Below are 25142 nucleotides of genomic sequence, written 5' to 3'. Positions count from 1 at the left end.
CCCCATAATAATACTCTTTAGGTCTTCAGCATCCATACCATATTGCCCATGCAAACCGCAAATGTCCCAAGAACAGTCATGATTGAATCTACCCTTCCACCCCTTTTCCTGATCCCACTCTACTCACCCTTGCCATATTACCTTTGGACTTTTCCCAGTAACCTTCATACACACTGCAAAAACTTGGAAAATTGTGTACTGCTTAGCATTACTTTTGTTTTTTATACTGCAAGATTTTTGTGTTTCACTATGCGCTTGTTTTATGTCTGGAATGTACCTTAGGTCTATGTTCACACGGAATGCGGCTTTGAAATTGTGCGACTTCACTTGAAATAGCACTATTTCAAAGCCGCATGTCAGTGCGACTTCAGGTGCGATTTGGCTGACAGCTGTGCCACTTCATGCACAGATGTCTATGCAAGTCGCACATGAAATCACCAAAAGCAGTGCAGGAACTTTTTTAAACTAGTGCAGCACCGCAAAGTCGGCATCGCGCCAATTTGAACAGTTCCTTTGCCGTCAATAGGGCGGGACTTTTCATGCGATTTGACCTTTCAAATCACATGACAAGTCGCGCCAGTGTGAACGGGGGGTAACTCTTTGAAAAAATAATTAGAATTCAACTGAAAAGAAAATGCATGTTAGGTAGGAATCCCATTTCTTTCTCTGTCTGGTTCGCATCTATGCCCTGCCGTTTAGTGTGAAAAACAAAGAGGAACTCCACGATAGAACTTTCTGTGTGCAGACCCAGGGCTGTAAGCAGGGTGAAAGCTGGCAACATGAGGTTACTAGCAGTCAATATTTAGAAATATGATATTTATATCTGCTTATGGCATTTGAAAAAAATATTATTTCACAGCCAAGTAGGAGATTTGAATTCTAAAACAGATTTTTCCACCAAACACTAAAGGACACCGGCATGTACAAATGTATTTATTCAAATTTCACGCTTTGATAATTGCTTTTCCAGTGTTTTCTCCATTGAGCATTCCAATGAATCCTGCCGGCATGTTTTCAAACCCATTGGTGATATGTTCATTATACTTCAACTTGCCCTGAAAAAATGAATAGATATTAAAAAGGTGTATGTATGCATGCAAGTATATATATATTTTTTTTTTCCTGTACATTTTTCACATGCACACATTTATATTCATTTAATAGATAACTGTACTTAATGATTGTAAGGGTAATTAAAAAATAAATAAATTAAAAAAAAAAAAAAAAAACATACTTACCTCCACTGTGCAGCTCGTTTTGCAAAGAGTGGCCCCGAACCTGCTCTTCTGGGGTCCCCCGGCGGCTCTCACGGCTCCTCCCCGCATCTGATAACCGCCTCGGAGAAGCGCTTCCCCAAGGGATTTACCTTGCAGGCGCGCTCCCGAGTCCAGCATTTGCGTCTATAGACATGAATGCCGGACTCGGCCCCACCCACCAGCATCCGAGTCATTGGATTTGCCCAATGGCTGCACTGCTATCAATATATCCAATCAAGAGCCAAGACCCCGTGGAGAGAAGGCTGGCACGTTCTCGATGACGGAAATTCAGGGCTCAGGTAAGTAAAACAGGGGGGCTGGGGGGTCGGTGACTGGCAGAAAGCTTTTTTTACCTTAATGCATAGGATGCATTAAGGTGAAAAAACCTGAGGGTTTACAACCCCTTTAAGTAACTGCTCCAAATGGCACCCTTAAAGTGGTTGTTAAGCCACAATAATCTATTCTTGCCATCCCCTCTGTTTAATAACAATATGTGTCCCAGTGCCTGCGTTCTATAAAAAGAATGTCGATTAGTACCTTATATGAGACCGTCTCCCGGCGCTCACGCAACTCCTCGGCTCTCTCCTCTCCCACTCTGACAGATACAGCGGGCTCGGTGACGTCAACCAGGGAGCAGAGGAGGAGAGAGCCAAGACGTCAGCTGGGGAGGAGAGGAGAAAGAGCCGAGCGGTCATGTGAGCGCCAGGAGAGACTGATTCAAAGTACAAATCGGCCTCTCTTTTATATAGCATTGGGATACATTGTTATTTAACAGATTGGATGGGGGGGGGGTGACAGAGCTGACAGGCAGTGAGGGGGGTGAGGACAGAGGAGGACAGAGGAGGACAGAGCAGGGCTGTGGATGATGGAGGCATGTAAACTGACCACGGTGTCAAGGCTCAGCAGCCGTAATAAACAGTGGTCAGTTTACAGGGGTAGGGCAGAACCAGGCAGGATCAGCCAGGTATTTCAGGTGATACAGGGGGCTAAATTACACAGCACAGCACAAGCACGGTGCTGTATAACATGCTTTAAAGGAACAGGATTTTTGTTATGGGTAACACTTTAAACTTTCCTCAAAATATTTAATGGAAATTCAGATCTCATATGATGGCTGCACCTGATTCTTATGACCGTGGCCCACCCTCTGATGGGATTGGCTGGCCATTACCTCCCGCTGTTGTCAATCACAGCCAGTGAGGAAGAAGTGGGGGTACAGAGCAGGGCTCGGTAGCAATCATGCACGAGTGCCCCCACAGAGGAGCCAGAGGTGCCGGCGGGGGACCTGAGAAAAGGAAGAATCATGGCTGCTATGTGCAAAACCATTGCAAAAAGCAGGTACTGTAAGTATAAGATGTTATTTTTTAAACAAAAAATGTAACCTTTGATAGCGCTGTACTATAAAATCTAGTCCATAACTCACCTCTAAAATCCATTCTAACAGTTGCTTCTGTCCTTCCTCATAGATGGGCTTATCCTCATAACTGAATATCAGAAACCCTTCCATACGAAGTTGTTTAAAGAGAATTGCTGGCTGAGCATATGGCCCTGTAGGTGAAAAAATCAAATCAAAATCAATTCTGTATTAGCTCATGGGGCAGTTTTTATTTACATTCCATCTTTTTTTTTGTATGTTTTGTTATGTATTTTGTAATGTGTTGTGGCTGCATAATTCTGGTCATAGACATTCATTACACAATATGCTGTACGCGGCTGTATGCGCATAAATGCTGGTACCTGCTTGTACACATGCACGCATACTAGCATATATCTTCAAACACAAAAATTTGCATTTGGAGATATATGTCCAAACACATGTGCAAGTACCAGCAGTTATGCTTTATAATTGTCTACAGCGTATTCTGTAATGCATGTTTATGGGCGCTGCAAATAGATGCTTATTTTACTCAGGGCTATATATGCAGTGTGTATATATAAGAAGGCCAGTATGGTGGCCTGAATTTATGGGAGGAGACCGGAGGATATTTAAGTAGCCCACGCGCCCATGCTCTTTGCCGGTTCAATGCACGATACTACACGTCACTGGGTCGACTCTTCCCAGCTCACATCATGTTCGCGAGTCTGTGCATTCGATCGTAAGTGCATTGCGGCTTCTCAGTTCGTGGTCTTCATTGGCGGTTCCCTCTTACTGTTGCAGGTAGTATTCATACCTTTTCGTATCATGTGCAATCTTGTGATTCGTTATGCTTCCTATCCTGCATCCCTTTCGTAAAAAACCTGCCTCAGAGTTGTTGTCGCTCATGTCCCGACATCATTCAGCACAAGTGTAGTACATTCGTAAGTTCCTTCTGCCAAACATACGATTCATTTGCAAATCCAAGCCTCCGAGCTGCTGTCGGTCATTGTCCAATATCACTTGCCATAGGCTTCACTGGTTATAAGATTCACTGTCCATGGGGTTGCCGTCTCATCCATTTTCAGATGAGCATGTATTGTTTGTACAGGTTCTGTGGCTGATTTGTACGCATTCGTACACACTTCTCGCATTCTGTTTTTTACACCAAACCTTGTTGTTTTGCCTCATGCACGGCATTACGCCACACCTTCCCGATATGTTGCACTCCAGCCACATTCTTTACGTCCTATCAATTCGTTACCATTTGTTGTCTCCCATATCATTTGTTAGTTGCCCCTACGGAACCTACGAATCAAACGGACGTTGTCCCTTATACTGCTCGCTTAAGGGTACGGTAATCCGCCAAACAAACCAGGTGTTTGTATCCTTTTCTCAGTAACCCAATTCTCATTCCTTGAGACCCTTGCAGCCATGCAAAACTGTCTCAGCAGCCCGTCACTCTTGTTGAGACCCTTGCAAAAGGCAATATTGTCTCAGCTACCCCTCACTCATTAAAAAATAATAGAAATATATAATATACATTTACCACCACGCAACCTCGGCCCAGAAACCTGACACCTGTTAAGACCCTTGTAACCATGCAAAATAGTCGCAGCCTGACACTCTTGTTGAGACCCTTGCAAAATGCAGTATCGTCTCAGCAACCTCTCACTCATTCAAAAAACAAAACAAAAAAAAAACCCCCTTTTGCCACCACGCAACCTCGGCCCAGCAACTTGACACCTGTTGAGACCCTTACAACCATGCAAATCATCTCAGCAGCCTGACACCCTTGTTGAGACCCTTGCAAAACGCAACATTGTCTCAGCAAACTTCACTCATCAAAAAAAAACCCCTTTGCCACCACGCAATCTCAGCCTAGCAACCGGACACCTGTTGAGACCCTTGCAACCATGCAAATCGCCTCAGCAGCCTGACACCCTTGTTAAGACCCTTGCAAAATGCAACATGGTCTCAGCAACCTCTCACTTATCAAAAAAATAAAAATAAATAAATAAAATAAAAATAAAATATAAATACCCCCTTTGTCACCACGCAATCTCGGCCCAGCAACCTGACACCTGTTGAGACCCTTGCAACCACGGAAAATAGTCTCAGCAGCCCGACACCCTTGTTTAGACCCTTGCACATGCAATACCGTCTCAGCAGCCCCACACTCAGAGACCCTTGCAGCCACGCAATACCGTCTCGAGCAACCTCCCACTCAAGACCTTTGTGACCACGCAGTCTCGCCCCAGCAACCTGACATTCATGTAGACCCTTGCAGCCAGACAAATCGTCTTATCCCTCATGTACACTGCTGCTGGTAAACATTTAGGAGCAGTTGGGCTGCCCCTGAACTCTCCTCTATGTTATCTTATCAGTACATGTACACAGGGTCTTTTATAGTCGTTTCTAGGCTGTTGAGTTTAGAAGCTTTTTTGGAATGCAAAAAAAAAAATAAAAAATGGGTTCAGACGGTTGTTCAGAGGCATTTGAAACGTCAAATGCCTGCAACAGCTTGTAAACGCTGCTAAATGCAGTACCTCGCGTTTAGTTTAAAGTCGTTTTCATTTTAACAAAAAAAAAAAAAAAAGTGACACTCATTTGAGACCTTTGCAAAACGCAATATTGTCTTAGCAACCCCTCACTCATTGAGACCCTTGCAACCACTTAATTTCATCATAAAAAAAAAAAAAAAATCATACATCGAGACCCTTGCAATCACGCAATATCGTCTCAGCAGCCTGACACTTACTGAGACCCTTGCAACCACGCAATATCGTCTCAAAACAACTTCATACTCATCGAGACCCTTGCAACCACGCAATATCATCTTAGCAAAACCAGACAGACCTTTGCGACCACGCAATATCATCTCAGCAAACCAGACTGAGACCCTTGGAACCACACGTCGTCTCAAAAAACAAACCTTCATACTCATCGAGACCCCTGCAACCACGCAATATCGCCCCAGCAACCTGACACTCACTGACACCCTTGCAACCACGCAATATCGTCTCCAGTAGTATAAAACACTTTGCGGCACGCACCTACATGAAAACCCGCATACAAACTAACTTGCAAACACACCTTAGTGACAAACAATCAGCCACAAAAACACACAGTTGGCCGTTCATCTCCAGTGGCACGCGGGCCACTCATCTGTTCTCTGCCTTTCTCCCTGAGGTTAGTTCAGGTTTCCATCCGGCACCAGGTTGGACTTTATCTCCCCTGATAAATAGGAGGGGGAAGAACATACAGTTCACATCTTCACCAGGGTCAGTCGCATGACAAGATTGAGACAGTTAATTACAGGTAAAGTCACACCAGGCCCACCGTCAGACAGTTATCCACACCTCGATGACTCGCTGCTCACTGAACAACCAGGCACACCACCGGCAGATTTAGACAGGTTGAGGATACTGTTCAGAAAACTCAAACATGCCCATAGCTGAGCATAAAGTGAAAGGCCCGGCACACTATCTCCTTCCTAGGTGTCACTCTGGACAAGCGTGCCATAGCCTGCCCCCCGACAAACTAGCCCGTACCAGGACAGGTACCCACGACTTCACCCGGTCACAAGGGTGCACCATGAGGCAGTCGCAATCCTTACTAGGGATGCTAAACTTCCTGATGAGGATTATTTCTCGAGGACGGTCCTTTAGATCACAGCTTTTAGTTTTTCACACACCAGTGCAAGATCCAGTCCAAGTTCTCAAACTAGACCAAGCAGCAGTAGCAGACTTAGCTATGTGGGACAAGTTCCTCACCAGCTGGAACGTCATTTCAATGTTCATCCCAGCAGTGCCAGCCGAGCCTCCACTGGTGGTCGCTGATGCTGCAGCCTCCACGTGCTTCACTGCCTTTTTTTGTCCGCCACTGGTTTGCTGAACCTTGGCCCCCAGAAATTCTCTTAAATTTCTTCTTTCTCCCAGGCTTCATCACTCTTCGAGCTATATCCCATCGTGGCAGCTGCCCAGGTCTGGGGCCACACTTGAACAGGACAGACGGTGCTCTTCACCACGGATAGTCCGGCCATGACCAACATCGATAAAGGTAGATCCAAGTCACTCCCCATCATGTCCTTCCTGCCCAGGCTCACGCAGCTGTCACTCTGTCACCAGTTTATATCTTCTGTAGCCATATTCCAAGCAAATGCAAAATCGCAGCTCATAAGCTGTCCCATTTCAACCTTACTTTGTTTTTCCAGCAGGAGCCTGGAGCCGACCCAACAACTACTCCTGCCGACGATGGACTGAAGTTGCATCTCACCTTTGCAACCCAGCTCAATAACCACTCCTTGGCACGCAATATACTAAAGGCCTATTGCACTGCTTGGAACACTTAGCGCAAGTTTTTGGCCTCTTGGCCCAGAACAGTGATGGGCGACGTTAGACATGTCCTAGCCTTCATATCGTATTGCCACACGTAGCTGGCCCTTTCTCACAATACTATCACGCTATACCTAGCCGGCGTCCAGCATTTCCTGTCCTTACAGGACCCCAGTAAACCGTCAGTATTCTCGACCCATGCAGTCAATTCCTTCCTACAGGGCATACAGAAGCACCAACCCGTAGTCAGTGGCAAACGCCTACCTATCACGAGTGCCCTCTTCAGGGACATGTCTGAAATCCTTACTCGTTCTCAGTTTGGGGCTTTGCTCAGCCTAGTCATCCAGGCGGCCTTCTACCAGGCCTTTTACTGTCTCCTACGACCTAGTGAATTTACCGTCAGCGGCTCTGGCAGTCAGACACTGCTCTGACGCCACCTGACTCGCTTTCCGAACCATTACTCCCTTCATCTTACAGTCTGCAAAATGCAACAAACTGACCCCGGGGTTGACATCAACCTGTCTCAGACTAACAACGCCTGGTGCTCAGTGACAGTGCTAGACTGACTACTGTCCCATCTACCCAGCCAATCTGATGGTAGCTCATTGCTACCCTTTCTAACCAGCCCCCTGAGTGGCAGCCAGTTTATCAAGCATGTAAGGATCCTCCTAAGCAACTTTGGCTTCAACCCCAGTCAGTCCTCTGGACATTCCTTCCGGATCGGAGCAGCCTCCCAACATGGAGTACCAGACCACGTAATCAAGAAACTAGGCCGATGGAAGTCCGCTTGTTTTGCCACATACATCCAAAATCCTCAGCAAGAAACGGCACAAGCCTTTACCAAGCTGGCTCAAACAATCAATTAAGATCCCCATCTGACCTTGTTACTATGCATAGGTTTTTATGTACTTAAGGGCAGCCATTATTAGTCATTACATACTGTATGCAGGCTACTGCTTTCTTTTCAGTGTCTGTCGTGAAATGAGTGAAGCAGAGCAAACTTGACCCGACCCCAACTATGAATGGATTCTACAAGGAGCAGACTATAAGGGACCAGCAGTATTTACCATGTACCCCCTGCACAGGGGTTTAGACACAGCTGCATTCTGCCTCAGTTCTTTTACCAAGTTACTAGTAAACATAGGAGAAAGATACAATAAGAACACCGGCATAAACAGCCAGGCAACTACTGAGGAGCTGGTAACGAAGTAATAAAGAGAAATAATTGGATGAGTCCAGCTGCAAGGACTCAGAGCAGCAGAGTTTGGCAAATGGAGCTAACCAGGAATTGTTGGACCCAGCCTCCAGACTTTGGAGGAGTTTGGCAAACAGAGCACACCTGGAGTACTTGTACCCATCTGTATGGACCTGGAGGAGCAAAGTTGGCAAATGGAGCATGTCAGGAATGGTGTCAGCATCCAGGAGGAATAGATGGGAACTTAACAGGGATAATGACAGTAGCCAGGAGTGCCAAATTGACAATACCAGGTATGTTGCTGGGGCCAAGTGCAACTGGAGGAGTTTATCAGAAACTATGCCAGTGGCTAGCAGCAACTGTCAGAGCATACCAGGGGCAATGCCAGAGACCAGGAGAGACAGATGGAACAAACCCAGAGTAGAGGCTACGGACAGTGTGGACTAGGCAGTAGCGCTGGGAGCTCAGGAATAGAACAACACCATTAGAGGCTTGGTAAACTAGTAGGGGGCTTGGCGTCACAAGGAAAAATGCTGCATGGGAGTCTGTCCACTATGTACGCCATTAATGTGATGCAAGCATGGCTCTTTGGCCATCGCTGCAACAACTGGGGTAAACACAAAAGAGAGCATGGCTGGAGCCCTAGAAAACTCACCACTGGAACACGGAATGATTGCACTGTACTGATCTCCCTTTGAATTTCAAGTCTGTGTGTTCATATACAGCTGTGAATCTCAAAACAACCATTTCTTTTTCCAATGTTTAGAGAAACCACGGGAAAATAGGCAATTTCAGCTCTAACAACTCACCAATTCATAATCTGTATATGAAAAGTCTGTTGCAGTCTGTCCCCAGACCCCCTCTGTCTTCCTGCTATCTTCTTTCTCAAACAGCAGACTGGGTATTGACTATTTTATTCTTTTGAAAACCACTTTGGAGTTTGAAGCAGTGATGGCCCGTCCATTAGGGGCATCTGGGCACCACCCCCTCTATCACGCACTCGGGATCCACACCCTCTAACACGCCACCCTCTATATGCTTAATAGGCTCTAATAGGCTTCAAAATAGGGTGGACTCGGAGCGCAGAGCATTGCGCTCAGAGCCCACCCAGGTGTGTTAGAAAAGCAAATGAATATTTGCTTTTCTAACACTGAACCACCTCTCCGCCAATCAGGAAGTGCAGGTCTGATACCCGTCACCTGGTTGGCTGAAAGGACAGGTGCTCCTATTGGATGCCTAGCAGGAGGAAAAGCATGGAGGAAACATGGACACAGGAGCTACCACCTGACCCGCTGCCCATCCCACAGCTCGTGCCCATCACCCGCTGCTTGACCCGCCACCAAGATAGGGTAAGTGCCAGTAAGAAGTGCCAGTAAGACAGCAAACGAGCGGGCGGGGGGTGCTGGAGTCACAGCGGCTGCATTTGACGGGCACAGCGGCTGCATTTGACGGGCATAGTGAGGCTGCAATTGATGGGGGTTTTTTTCAGAATTTTTCAGTTTGCACCCCCCAAACATTTGGCGCACCAGCCGCCACTGGTTTGAAGTATTAACCAATGCCTTTGCAGACAGTTTAGCCACTTAAATAGTAAAACTTCTCTTTTATGCGGTTTCATACCTGTGATAATAAACAGAGTTATTACCTGTTTGCGGAACAGAATCATTGTACATAGAGATGCAACCACACACTGCAATTCTTCCAAAATTCTTCATTTGTTGAAGAGCTACATCGGCAAACTTTCCTCCAACCTATATATGCAAAACAGAAGAAACACATTCACTTTAGACAATAGTTATATTGTTGGCTCTGCAGAACTGTATGCACAATTGCTAATTTTTAAACAAATATACCTTTTACTGATGGGTATTTCAGTTCCGTCCCTGACATCTGACCGCCCAAATCCGACTGCTTGACGTGGGTTTTAAGTTGGCCTCAGCAGCCATTTAACACCCATTAACAATTCAATAAAAACGTACCAAGATAAATAGCCAAGTATTGCAAGGAGGAGGACCTTTGGGGTCTGTTAAATTCTTAACTAAGGCAGGCCATACATGGGTCGAATTTTGAAAGAATTTTCTTTCGAAAATCTTATTCAAGAATTTTTGTTCGTATTTCGCACCATTAGTGGGCTGCAGCAACAGCCGATTTTCGTGCGGCAATCAAATTTGAGTAATCGGACATGTTGGAAATTTTTTGAAAAACTAACGATTTTCTAATCAATGATGGGAGAATCGAGCGAGAAATGTAATCGAAAAAGAAATGCGCATGTGCAAGAAAAGAAAAATTCCCGGAAAGAAAAGATTCCCAGCCACGAAAATTATTTTCTGTAGCAACACGAGGTGAAATTGAAGGCTTGGTTGACCGAATTTCAAAATCAATGGTGGCACCATCAGATCACAAAATGCACAAATTTTCTGATTTTCAAAAGAAAATTCTTTCGAAATTCAACCATGTATGGCCAGCCTAAGTCCTAACTCTGTTCCCAGCTGCACACTGCTGGCTTGAGGATAGTTCCAAATTGAGCATATATACCGCCTTCCACCAAGAAACCAAGCCCCTGGTAGAACAACATCCAGCCAAAAGTGAAGTACTATACCACCAGATGGGACCTTAGTGTAACAGTTCCAAGTCTTCCACAGACCCCACAAAGTACCTCTAACTCCCAAGCTGCCATGACAAGAAAAATAACCACCCCAACACAGTTTGCTGATCAGCTAATGAAGGTGGGGGTATACGTTCTGTGACGTCCCAGCAGCACTACTGTCCGTACCAAGTGAGAAATGATCACCAATCAGGTAAGACCTCCTGTTCATACACTACCACTCAGCCTGTTAACTCTTACCCAGGATTATTACTCTGTTCAGTCCAAAATTCCTCCATCTATTTCCTCTGGGGCTATATGTAAACAAAAATGCCTTACAGATCCAAAATATTGGTTGTTTATTGCATGTTAGGCAAACTCTACATAGGCTTTTAGGAGGAGCTCTGTCTTGTAACTGGTCTATTGGCCCAAAATTCTCCAACCCTGCCAATCAAGGTTCTAGTACACAAAGATTTGTGTTTGACTGTCTGTACCCATGCATAAGCTACTTCACTTTACCCAGCGGTCAAATATTTATCCATGTGCAAATCAACTTAACATAGATAACTGAAACTGTTGAAATTAGCCACAAACACAGTTACTTACATTCTCAAAATAACAATCGTAGCCCTCTGGAGATGCTGCCTTCAGTGCTTCCTCCAAAGAACTTACAGTCTTATAGTTGAATGCTTCATCAAAACCAATTTCCTTTAAATACGCAACTTTTTCATCTGTGCCAGCAGATCCAACCACTTTACAGCCCTGTTCAATAAAAGAAAAAACATGTAAAAACCTTGAAAATAATGTCAGTAAAAAAATTCAGTGAAAAACTAGTTTATAATAGAAGAATGTACTGCATATTCATAATTATGGACCTCTCTTTATAGAAAGCCAAAAAATGCTCACTGTGGATAATGTATATATACAGTGCTCAGAATAAATGAGTACACCCTTTTGAAAAGTAAGATTTTAATCAAGATCTCAATGAACTCAGGAACAATTTCCAACATTTTGACAAACCTGAGTTTTATAGAACATTTGTTTAGCTCATTACATGAAAGTAAGGTTAATAATAGGAATGAGCCGAACACCCTCCGGTTCGGTTCGCACCAGAACATCCGAACATGCAAAAAAGTTTGTTCGAACATACGAACACCTAAAAAGTGCTTGGGGACCCGGGTCCTGCCCCAGGGGACATGCATCAATGCAAAAAAAAAAAAGTTTTAAAAACGGCCGTTTTTTCAGGAGCAGTGATTTTAAGAATGCTTAAAGTGAAACAATAAAAATGAAATATTCCTTTAAATATGCCTGGGGGTGTCTATAGTATGCCCGTAAAGTGGCGCAGTTTTCCCGTGTTTAGAATAATACCACAGCAAAACGACAGTTCTAAAAAAAAAAAAAATCATTTAAAACTGCCTGCGGCTGTAATCTATTGTCGGGTCCCGGCAATATAGATGAAAATCATTGATAAAAGCGCCACCCCCCCCCCCCCAGCCCATTACAAGGCTCTTTGGGTCTGGTATGGGTATTAAGGGGAACACACAAATTAAAAAAAAAAAATGGCGTGGGGGGGCCCCAGGCACTATATACTCTGAACAGAAGTATATATACTATATGGCCTACCCTATATACGCTGCAGAAAATTGGGCCTTAGGTGGTGGTGCCACAACACTAACCCCTCACAGATACTCTTGTTGGGCGCAGGAACAGGCCCTGCTATGAAACATTAGATCAAGAATTGTAATTACATGCCCGTTAAACAGGGGCAGAAAAATTGGGCCTTAGGCAGTCGTGGTGGCCTAAACAAAAAATATTGTTGGAAGCTAGCATCATCAAGATTGAGGAGGAATAGGATAGTCACTCAGCATAGGCAGTCTTCAAGGGATCCCACATCCATAGAAAAATCAATCAGTTACATCAGCATCAGGTGCTTGATAGCTGCTGCTGATCCAAGACTGATTCATTTTTATGAATGTGAGCCTATCAACGGAGTCTGTGGACAGGCACACTATGATCCGACACAAACCCTCCAGCAGCACTGAATGTGCGTTCAGAAAGAACGCTGGATGCAGGACAGGCCAGTAGCTCAATTGCATATTGAGCAAGTTCTGGCCAGTGGTCCATCCTCAAGACCCAGTAACCCAGTGGATGGTCTGTTGGAAAGGTCTCCAAGTCTGCTCTTGCCCCAAGATATTCCTGCACCATGTACTAGGTTGTCCAGCACCAGGAAATTGTAACCTCCCAGGGTCTGGAAACGCATTGCAAAAACCTTTCATGGCCTCCTGAAGATGTTTCATCCTCTGCTCCCTCTGCAAAGGCAGGATGAGTTCTGCAACCTTACCCTTTTAACGTGAATCAAGAAGGGTTGCCAGCCAGTAATGATCCCTCTCCTTGATACTACGAATCCTAGGGTCCTTTTGCAGACTTTGCAAAATCAGGGAGGCCAAGCAGCGCAAGTTTGCAGATGCATTTGATTGTGAGTCCTCTGGGTCACTGAGGATGATGTTGTCAGGAACTACCTCCTCCCTACCACGTACAATTCTTTGGGTTTCTGGGGACTGAAAACCATACCTTGAAGACTGCTGCTGAGTGTTCTCCTCTACATCCATGCTGATACATTCCTCCTCTTCCTGTGTGTTTGGCAGGCCCACAGGAATGCTATCTGGATAAAGGGGGCCTTGAGAGGTAAGGAGGTCCTCCTCTTCCTCCCGCTGTTCTGCCTCAAGTGCCCTGTTCATTATTCCACGAAGCGTGTGCTCCAACAGGAAAACAAGAGGGACAGTATCACTGATGCATGCATTGTTACTGCTCACCATCCTCATGGTCTCCTCAAATGGTGACAGGACAGTGCATGCATCCTTGATCAGTAGCCACTGGCGTAGCAAAAAAAAAAGCCAAGCTCCCCTGACCCTGTCCTGGTGCCATACTCACACAGGTACTCATTGGTGGCCCTCTGCTGCGAGTGCAGCCACTGCAGCACTGCCAACATTGAGTTCCACTTGGTGGGCATGTCACAAATGAGGCGGTTGGTGGGCAGGTTGCATTCCCTTTGAATGTCATCCAGCCAAACACTGGCATTGTATGACCGGCAGAAATGACCACAGACTTTTTTGGCATGCCTCAGGAGATCCTAGAAGCCCGAGTACCCGCCCAAGAACCGCCACACCACCAAATTCAGGATGTGTGCAAAACATGGGACATGGGTCAAGTGTCCCTGTCAGAGGGCGAAGAGAAGGTTGGTGCCATTGTTGCATACAACCATTCCTGGCTGAAGCTGGCGTGGCGTCAACCACCTCTGAGCCTGCCCCTGCAGAGCTGACAGAATCTCTGCCCCAGTGCGGCTCCTGTCCCCTAAGCAGAACAACTCAAGCACCGCATGGCATCTTTTTGCCTGAGTGCTTGCGTAGGCCCTTGACCATTTACGGAGCACCACTGGTTCAGAGGAGAAATCTGAAGAGGACATAGAGGAAGAAGGGGTGGAGGAGAGAGCTGTGGCAGAATAACCACTAGCATTTTGGAGGTGTGGTGGCGGAACAAGCCCCAACAATACTGAACCCTGTCCTGCATCCTTCCCAGCTGCCAGCAGAGTTAATCAGCGCGCAGTGAAGGAAAGGTAACGTCCCTGCCCATGCCTGCTAGACCACGAGTCAGCAGTAATATGCACCTTACTGCTGACCGCCCTGTCCAACGAGGCCAAAACCTTGTTTTCCAGATGCTGGTAGAGAGCCGGAACGGCCTTCTGTAAAAAGAAATGGCGTTTTGGAACCTGCCACTGAGGTACATCACATTCCACAAATTCACGAAAGGGGGCAGAGTCTACCAGCTGAAAAGGCAGCAGTTGCAGTACTAGCAATTTGGCCAAGAGCATGTGGATGGCTAGGACCGAATTTTTTTTATGGTTTAGAAACCGGCGTAGGGAAATTTGTCTGCTAAAATCAGATGGAGGTGTACTGATAGCAGATTGGCTGCAAGTACTTGGGACACCTACTGATATACCTTCATTCCTGTCAGTGCAGGTTTTTGAGAGGACTGGAGGTATAGTGGGGTTGGAGATCCCAGATGAGGAGCAAGGAGAAGTCCGCCTTTTTCTTTGATGTGGGTCTTTCAAGTGCTGTTGCCAATGGACTGCATGGGAGGTCGTCATATGTCTGGTCAAGCATGTGGTGCCCAAGCGGCTGCTGTTCTGGCCACACTTGATCCGCTTCAGGCAAAGGTTGCAAACAGCAACGGTGCGATCTGCTGCACACGTGTCAAAAAAGGCCCATACCAAGGAACTTTTCAAAATCAGCGGGGAGTCAGCAGCACCCTGCACCTGCGGAGCTCTTCCGTGTGATGCAGTAGGGTGGCTTTCCTTAAGCTGCCCCCTAGAATACAGTTGTGCCTCCTCCTCTTCCTCTCTTCTGTCAGACACCCAAGTAGAGTCAGTGACCTCATCATCCCCTCCCTCCTCGTCACTGGAGCAAACTTGGCAGTATGCTGTGGCTGGGGGAACATGACTGCCAGTTTCTTGTCCTTCTTGGGCACCCCCTCTCTCTAGGCTCACGTTACTCCCTTCCGCAACCTGGGAACCAACATCGGAGCCTTTTAATCGCTGCGCATCCTCCATCAGCATGTACCCGACACTGTGGTTGAATAGTTCAGGGGACTCCTCCGTGCATGATGGTGGGGCTACGGAAGGAGTGACTGGACAAGGAGCCGGTGGAATAAGCCGCTTTGGAAGCTGCATTGGAAGGCAAACTACTCCTGCTACTGAGCCTGGGTGACAGAGGATGAGGAGGATGAGGACGGCTTTGTTATCCACTCCACCAACTCTTCTGCATGGTCTGGCTCAATAACATGGCCAGCAGCTGAAAAAAAAAAAAAAAAAAAAAAAGGACAAGCATTCCCCACGGCCACCTGCAGAGGATGCACCATGTCCACGACCAGCACTGTTGACTGTAGACACAGAGCCTGCTTGCCCTCTTTTAGTGGCCTGTGAGCGTCTGCCTCTTTGGTGGCCTTCCAGACATGATGTATATTTTGTTTGGCAACACCACACTGCACTGTATTGTGTACTATGTACACCAGAAAAGTAGTAGCAACTGCACTACGGTTGCACTGTATTGTGTAATGTGTACACCACCAGAAATGTAGCAACTGCACTACGGTTGCACTGTATTGTGTGCTGTGTACACCGCCATAAAAGTAGAAGCAACTGCACTATGGTTGCACTGTATTGTGTAATGTGTACACCACCAGAAAAGTAGTAGCAACTGCACTACGGTTGCACTGTGTTGTGTAATGTGTACACCACCAGAAATGTAGTAGCAACTGCACTACGGTTGCACTGTATTGTGTACACCCCAAGAAAAGTAGTAGCAACTGCACTATGGTTTCACTGTATTGTGTGCTGTGTACACTGCCAGAAAAGTATTAGCAACTGCACTACGGCTGCACTGTATTGTATAATGTGTACACCACCAGAAAAGTGTAGTAACTGCACTACGGTTGCACTGTAGATATACGCTACACTGGATGCTGCAGAGATATATATATACACACACACACACACACACACACACACCTGTCGATATATATTATATATCAAATACACCACCTGAATTAGATTAGAAATAGTACACCACGGAATGCACTGTAATTCTAGGCTACACTGACTGGATGCAAAATTTACACACATTATATATATGACACACATATACATACACTAGACTGGAGATATAGATATATCTATATCTCTATTCTCAAATACACTGCCTGAAGTAGATTAGAAATAGTACACTACGGAATGCACTGTGGAATGTAGATCTCTAGGCTACACTGACTGGATGCAGAGTATCTACAGTCAGGTCCATAAATATTGGGACATTGACACAATTCTAATCTTTTTGGCTCTATACACCACAATGGATTTGAAATGAAACAAGATGTGCTTTAACTGCAGACTTTCAGCTTTAATGTGAGGGTATTTACATCCAAATCAGGTAAACGGTGTAGGAATTACAACAGTTTGTATATGTGCCTCACACTTAAGGGACCAAAAGTAATTGGACAATTTGCTGCTCAGCTGTTCCACAGCCAGGTGTGTGTTATTCCCACATTATCCCATTTACAAGGAGCAGATAAAAGGTCCAGAGTTCATTTCAAGTGTGCTATTTGCATTTGGAATCTGTTGCTGTCAACTCTCAATATGAGATCCAAAGAGCTGTCACTATCAGTAAAGCAAGCCATTAGGCTGGAAAAACAAAACAAACCCATCAGAGAGATAGCAAAAACATTAGGTGTGGCCAAATCAACTGTTTGGAACATCCTTAAAAAGAAAGAACGCACCAGGGAGCTCAGCAGCATCAAAAGACCCGGATGACCACGGAAAACAACTGTGGTGGATGACCGAAGAATTCTTTCCCTGGTGAAGAAAACACCCTTCACAACAGTTGGCCAGATCAAGAACAATCTCCAGGATGTAGGTGTATGTGTCAAAGTAAACAATCAAGAGAAGACTTCAGCAGAGTGAATACAGAGGGTTCACCACAAGATGTAAACCATTGGCGAGTCTCAAAAACAGGAAGGCCAGATTAGAGTTTGCCAAACATCTAAAAAAATCCTTCACAGTTCTGGAACATCATCCCATGGACAGATGAAACCAAGATCAACTTGTACCAGAGTGATGGGAAGAGAAGAGTATGGAGAAGGAAAGGAACGGCTCATGATCCAAAGCATACCACCTCATCAGTGAAGCATGGTGGTGGTAGGGTCATGGCGTGGGCATGTATGGCTGCCAATGGAACTGATTCTCTTGTATTTATTGATGTGACTGCTGACAAAAGCAGCAGGATGAATTCTGAAGTGTTTCCGGCAATATTATCTGCTTATATTCAGCAAAATGCTTCAGAACTTATTGGACGGCGCTTCACAGTGCAGATAGACAATGACCTGAAGCATACTGCGAAAGCAACCAAAGTTTAAGGGAAAGAAGTGTAATGTTATGCAATGGCCAAGTCAATCACCTGACCTGAATCTGATTGAGCATGAATTTCACTTGCTGAAGACAAAACTGAAGGGAAAATGCCCCAAGAACAAGCAGGAACTGAAGACAGTTGCAGTAGATGCCTGGCAGAGCATCACCAGGGATGAAACCCAGCGTCTGGTGATGTCTATGCGTTCCAGACTTCAGGCTGTAATTGACTGCAAAGGATTTGCAACCAAGTATTAAAAAGTGAAAGTTTGATGGATGATTGTTAATCTGTCCCATTACTTTTGGTCCCCTAAAAAGTGGGAGGCACATATACAAACTGTTGTAATTCCTACACTGTTCACCTGATTTGGATGTAAATACCCTCAAATTAAAGCTGAAAATCTGCAGTTAAAGCACATCTTGCTGGTTTCATTTCAAATCCATTGTGGTGGTGTATAGAGCCAAAAAGATTAGAATTGTGTCGATGTCCCAATATTTATGGACCTGACTGTGTGTATATATATATATATATATATATATATATATATATATATATATATAAAAAATCTCAAATACACTGCCTGAAGTAGATTAGAAATAGTACCCCACGGAATGCACTGTAGAATGTAGATCTCTAGGCTACACTGACTGCATGGAGAATGCATAATATATATATATACACACACACACACACACACACACACACACACACACACACCCTGCCTTTGGCCAATTATGGCTCTCTTAGCAGAGAGCGCTGGGATTGGCCAAAGCATTCCGGTCAGGTGCATGCTTTGGCCAATCATCATACAGCAATGCACTGCAATCTCGCAGTGCATTATGGGGCGTTCCGCAGGCACTCGAATTTCCCGTGAACGTCCCATAATGTTGAGATATTCAGTGAACGGACGAACACCCGATGTTCAAGTCAAACTCATGTTCGACCTGAACATCAAGCTCATCCCTAGTTAATATAACTTACATTACAAAATCTTCAGTTTTATTAAAATTAGTTGATGCAAAAATGAACACCCCATTACAAAAACTACTACATCTAGTATTTAGTATGACCTCCATGATTTGTAAGGACAGCACCAAGACTTCTAGGCATGGAATGAACAAGTTGGTGACATATTGCAACATCTATCTTTTTCCATTCTTCAGGAACATCTTTTAGAGCCTGGGTGCTGGATGGAGAGTAATGCTCAACTTCAGAATTCCCCATAGGTGTTCGCTTGGGTTCAGATCAGGAGACATATTTGGCCACTGAATCACTTTCACCCTGATCTTCAGAAATGCAACAGTGGCCTTAGATGTGTGTTTTGAAACATTGTCATATTGAAAAAGTGCACAACGACCAAGGGCACAGAGCGATGACAGCATCTTCTCTTTCAATATAGAGCAGTACATCTGTGAATTTGATACCATCAATGAAATGCAGCTCCCTGACACTAGCAGCACTCATGCAGCCTCACAGAAGGAGACTACTACCACCATCCTTTACTGTAGGCACCATGCATTTTTCTTTGTACTCCTCCCCTTTGCGATGCCATACAGTTTTGAAGCCATCAGTTCCAAAAACATGAATCTTGGTCTTATCACTCCAGTATAAAGAGTCCCAGCAGTCCTCTTGTTTTTCAGCATGGGCTACTGCAAATTCTACGTGGGTTTTTTGTGCATAGGCTTTAAGAGAGGCTTCCTTCGTGGACAACACCCATGCATGCCATTCTTCTGCAGTGTACGCCATATTGTGTCATAGGAAACAATCACCCCAGTTTGGCTTTACACTTTTTTGGCTAACTGCAGTGAAATTGCATGGCGATTTTCTTCAACCCTTCTCATCAGAAGATGCTCCTGTCGAGGTGTTAACTTCCGTGAATAGCCTGGATGTCTGTGAGATGGTTGCAGTTCCATCTTTCTTACATTTTTGTATCACTTTTGCTACAGTATTCTGACTGATAAGTAAAGCGTTGCTGATCTTCTTGTAGCCTTCACCTTTCTTGTGTAAAGAAATTATTTTTTCCTCAGGCCTTGTGACATCTCTCTTCCATGTGGTGCCATTGCTGACTGCATGAAATGGGGAGGTATTTTCTTTGTTAAGTAACGCCCTTTTATAATCAACTGTCTGCTGGACACCTGTAGTTGAATTCTTGTAAATTAGGATTTTGTTGTCTAAAATGCAGCTTTGGTCCTAAGACTTTCATTGGGGGTGTATTAATTTTTGCAACATGTACTTGAATGAATTTGTTAGCAAAAAAACTGTGTGCAAATGAACAAATCTTGGTTGCAATCAATGGCCCGCATTTGTGGAAGTGTTTTGTAGTATAGTGTCCCATAGAAAATGTTGATTCTGTAAAGAAAGTAAAGGTTTTCTGACAAATCTGTTGGGGTGTTCTCATTTATGCTGAGCACTGTGTATATACTGTCTCCATCTCCCTACACACACACATACACACACTGGTATAAATACGTATTATCTGCAGATTCAGGTATCAAAGTAGCATCACTCAATGCTGAACATTAGGTCCGCAATACTGTATTCTCATACTGCAATATGGTCTGGTGTACAAAATGAGTGAGAGCAATGTCACGTTATTTACCTTTATCTTGGCAATTTGGCCAACAATAGTACCGACAGCACCAGCTGCTGAGTTAACAAGAAGCACTTCACCTGGCTTTGGATCACAGATTTGCTTAAGACCAATGTATGCTGTGACACTGTGCAAGAAAAATGGTCATTGCAGATATTAAATAAACTTCTATTTGTTCCCTTTTGGTATGCTAAATATATATTTGAAAGAGTTTAGCTATATTTGTTTGATAACTGTGAAAAACAACTTGTGGATCTTGCCAGAAATCTAGCCAGCTGATCATTTTTCGTATACTCCCATTTCCCTTGTAGCACTGATATCAGTTAGCACGGTTCCCTCTGTGCACTACAAAATATCTGCCCCTATGTTATGGAGAAGGGAAGAGAAGAGAAGAGAATAGCTCTGTAGTTTTAAAACACTGTTATAGGATGACAATGCTGCTTCTCTGAAGATACAGCACTATGAGTGAGAAGTGTCAGCCTAATGTAGGAAGTTTGTTACAGACAGGCTCAAATAACAAAGAAATAACCGAAAAAAGAAAACGAATGCAGCCACCACATGTAAGGACTATTAATATACTAAATTTTTCTTCTTTTATTTAGATACACTTTAAAACACTATAAAATGTAAATATTAGACATGTGCACACTGAAATATTTTGTTTCGGAATTTCTTTTTCGTCCTAAAAATAAATTTAGTTACTCCTGAAATTCGTTTTTATTTATTTTGATTTTTGGTTAAAAATTGCATTCGTCCGAAAATCCAAATTAAGGTCGAATCTGTCATTGAAGGCTTATGGTGTCTGTCGAATGTTCAAAGAAGATTCGACGGAGCAGCTAAACTGTACAACGCCGTATAGTTTACCTGCTCCATCGAATCTTCTTAGAACTTTCAACAGACACCATAAGCCAAAGTACGTGTGTACTTAGTTCTAGCTATTTTACTGCTCCTCCTCTTTGGTTACAATTAGCCAATAACATTCATCATCGTCATTATTTTTATTTATCTTTTCTCCCCTACGTCGAATCTTTTCTCTCCATGTAGAATAATCTTGGACTAAGAGTTAAGGTTAGGCACATTCAACCACAGGTTTGATGGACACAGATTGTTATTGTCAGCATCATGTCGAATCTTTTATCTATATCGAACTGTTGTAGCAACGAAAATGAAAATAAAGCATTTGTTTACGTCGGATCTTTCGTTTTTCAGATTCTGCACTTTTGTTATCGTTTGTGAAAACGATAACGAAAATACCTGAAATTCGGACGAAAACGAATGCACATGTCTAGTAAATATAGACCACGCTGCCAAAAATGTGAATCTAAATTACGATATTGTTTGCCACATGTAAAGTGCACAAAATAAATAAGCAACACCAGAAAATACAACTAATGTCCAATGTATAAATAAGTCACATTGAAATAATAAATGCTTAAAAAAAAAAAATGTAGGTGAACAGGTGCTGGTGCCATTAGTAGTGGCTACTTTCAGGAGCTCCAGGTGACCACACATGGATGTACACTCACCACAATATATAATCTCCATGGTGCAGCTAGAACACACCAATGATTGGTTTCAGCCCCAAAATTTGTACACAACACAATCCATAAGGGAAATGGGGAGGAGAGAGCACCGGGACTTTGCAAAATCAGAGAAAAGTATAACACGTAATATAGCATAAAAAGCAGATATTTTATTGAAAAATATTAAATTGACCCCGGTGAACACCACAATTGGGGGAAGTGAATCTAAAAGTTGAACTTTTATAGGTATTTTATGCTATATTACGTGTTATACTTCTCTAGTATCGCAATATCCCAGTGTTCTCTCCTCCCCATTTCCCTTGTGGATTTTGTTGTGTACAAATTTTGGGGCTGAAACCAATCATTGGTGTGTTCTAGCTGCACCATGGAGTCTCTCTCTATATATCTATATATATTGTGAAAGTCCCTGTCACTGTGAAAAGGGATGGAAAATGGAGACCTGCATGTCGGCGGACTGCAGTGCTACAGAGCATAGCTTTGAAAAGGAGAAAACGGTTTTGGCAGCTTTTTCCAGGTTTTGCTATGTTCGGAGGGGGTGCTGTAGTTTGGAGATCCCGCAGAGACTTGGGTGGGATGAGATCTCCAACCCTGTGTTCAGGTCTTTTGGATAGCAAGCAGGGTGGGGGGGGGACTGTCAGACTGTGTCTGAAGGACTGGGAAGGTCGGGACGGCTACAAGGGCCTGTGAGACCAGAGAAGGGTCTGGGAGGCTGGGAGAGCTGAGGCGACTAGCAAGCCCAAGGGGGCTGAAGGAAGTCCTGAATTCTGGGGGATAGTAAGCAAACCCAGAGGTCTGGAGAGTTCTGTTGAGGCCAGGAGTAGGCCGGTTCAGCAGGGAACTGCAAGGCAAAGTAAGCCTAGGAGCCAGGAGGCTTGGCATTTTTGGTTGTATGAATTTACTGGAGAAGAACCCTTGTGTGGAAAATCCTGTGTATAAACTTTATTTTGTTCCTGTTAATAAAAATGGGCTGCCATGCCCTCAAACCTGATAACTGACTGCTGTGGACTCACTACGTGAAGATGCATTGCATCTACCACTGAGCTAAATATGTCTATGTCTATGTCTCTCTAAATGGATGGAACTTCTATTGCTAGACACACATACAGTGGACACACTGTATCTTGTCACCAACTTGACCATATTTTACACACAGTTTACTAATTTTAATTCACATTTTTGGCAGCGCAATCTATATACACATGCATTATATTATTGAAAGTATTGGGATGCCTGCCTTTACACGCACATTAACTTTAAGGTCCCTTTCACACTGGGGCGGTAGGGGGCGTCGGCGGTAAAACAGCGCTATTTTTAGCGCTGTTTTACCGCGGTATTCGGCCGCTAGCGGTGCGGTTTTAACCCCCCGCTGGCGGCCGAAAAAGGGTTAAATCCACTCGTATAGCGCGGCTATAGCCGCGGTATTGCTGCGGTATAGCCGCGCTGTCCCATTGATTTCAATGGGCAGGAGCAGTGTAGGAGCGGTGAATACACCGCTCCTTCACCGCTCCAAAGATGCGGCTGACAGGAGATTTTTTCTTCTCCTGCCAGCGCACCGCTTCAGTGTGAAAGCCCTAGGGCTTTCACACTGAACAAACAGCGGAGGCTGTTTTGGGGCGGTTTGCAGGCGGTATTTTTAGCGCAATAACGCCTGCAAACCGCCCCAGTGTGAAAGGGGCCTAAGGGCATCCCAGTCTTCTGGCCCAAACGCACGGTCTGAAGCAGTTTTTTTTTGCATGCTAGTCGCATATCGAAAATGGGAGTGGTTACTAAAGTGACAAAAATTCTCGTACGACAGAATATAAAATCGGAAGTGATGTCATCTGGGCCGGCCCAAGACATTGTGCTGCCTGGGACCAAGAATAAAATGCTGCCCCCCCAAAAAAAATCATGCCCAACAAAAGGCCCCCACATTCATTTTTTATATCATGATAACTAAAGGGGACCGGTCATGGCGGTCTACATGTATAGGACTTGTCATGGCTCTAAAACATGTATATAGGAAAATAAAGAGGACCTGTCATTACACTATACACGTATAAAGGGGACCTGTCTAGGCACTATACATGTATCTAGGAGAATAAAGAGGACCTGTCATGGCTCTATACATGTATATAGGAGAAGAAAAAGGGGACCTGTCATGGCACTGTACACGTTTATAGGAGTATAAAGAGGACCTGTCATGGTTGTTTACATGTATAAGAGTATAAAGAGGACTGGTCATGGCTCTATACATGTATATAGGAGAATAAGAGGACCTGTCATGGCTCTATACATGTATATAGGAGAATAAAGAGGACCTGTCATGGCTCTATACATTTATTGGAAAATAAAGAGGACCTGTCATGGCACTATACACATTTCTAGGAGTATAAAGAGGACCGGTCATGGCTCTATACATGTATATAGGGGTAGAAAGAGAACCTGTCATGGCTCTATACATGTATATAGGAGTAATAAAAGGACCTATCAGGGCTCTATACATGTGTATAGGAGTGTAAAAGGACGTGTCATTGCTCAATACATGTAGGAGTATAAAGTGGACCTGTCATGGCTCTATACATGTACAGTGAGGATCGAAAGTTTGGGCACCCTAGGTAAAAATGTGTATTAATGTGCATAACGAAGCCAAGGAAAGATGGAAAAAAAATCTCCAAATTGCATCAAATTACAGATTAGACATTCTTATATGTCAAAAAAAGGTTAGATTTTATTGCCATCATTTACACTTTCAAAATTACAGAAACCAAAAAAATGGCGTCTGCAAAAGTTTGGGCACCCTGTAGAATTTATAGCATGCACTCCCCCTTTGCAAAGCTGAGACCTGCCAGTGTCATGGATTGTTCTCAATCATCGTCTGGGAAGACCAGGTGATGTCAATCCCAAAGGTTTTAAATGGCCAGACTCATCTGACCTTGCCCCAACAATCAGCACCATGGGTTCTTCTAAGCAGTTGTCTAGAAAACTGAAAATAGTTGATGCTCACAAAGCGTGAAGCGTGACGCGCACATTAATACATATTTTTACCTGGGGTGCCCGAACTTTCGATCCCCACTGTATATAGGAGTATAAAGTGGACCTGTCATGGCACTATACATGTATATAGGAGAATAAAGAGAACCTGTCATGGCTTTATACATGTATGTAGGAGTATAAAGAGGACCTGTTATGGCTCTATACGTGTATATAGGAGTATAAAAGGACCTGTCAGGGCTCTATACATGTATATGAGTATAAAAGGACCTTGTGTGGCCGGCGGCCGCAATGTCTGCCGACCACCCGAGATCGCTCCACAGAGAGCCAGAACGGGGATCTGTCAATGTAAACAGACAGAT

The 25142-nt window shown here is 44.3% G+C and overlaps 1 protein-coding gene across 2 annotated transcripts in view; it reads right to left on the bottom strand.

The window, feature by feature from the left end:
- Positions 1 to 920: 920 nt before the first annotated feature.
- LOC141101718 (prostaglandin reductase 1-like) overlaps positions 921 to 25142 on the bottom strand; it is a 90765-nt gene continuing 66543 nt past the window's right edge. For both annotated transcript variants that reach the window (XM_073591017.1, XM_073591009.1), the window contains exons 6-10: positions 20276 to 20393; positions 11330 to 11485; positions 9785 to 9890; positions 2680 to 2804; positions 921 to 1055 (exon numbers count right to left, since the gene is read on the bottom strand). In XM_073591017.1, the coding sequence (XP_073447118.1) occupies positions 945 to 1055; positions 2680 to 2804; positions 9785 to 9890; positions 11330 to 11485; positions 20276 to 20393 (616 nt within the window). In that variant the 3' untranslated portion in view covers positions 921 to 944. The remainder of the gene's footprint in view (positions 1056 to 2679; positions 2805 to 9784; positions 9891 to 11329; positions 11486 to 20275; positions 20394 to 25142) is intronic.

Source organism: Aquarana catesbeiana, linkage group LG01 (assembly GCF_042186555.1).
Source record: "Aquarana catesbeiana isolate 2022-GZ linkage group LG01, ASM4218655v1, whole genome shotgun sequence".
Lineage (NCBI taxonomy): Eukaryota > Metazoa > Chordata > Amphibia > Anura > Ranidae > Aquarana > Aquarana catesbeiana.
This window is presented reverse-complemented; position numbering and strand designations above follow the sequence as displayed.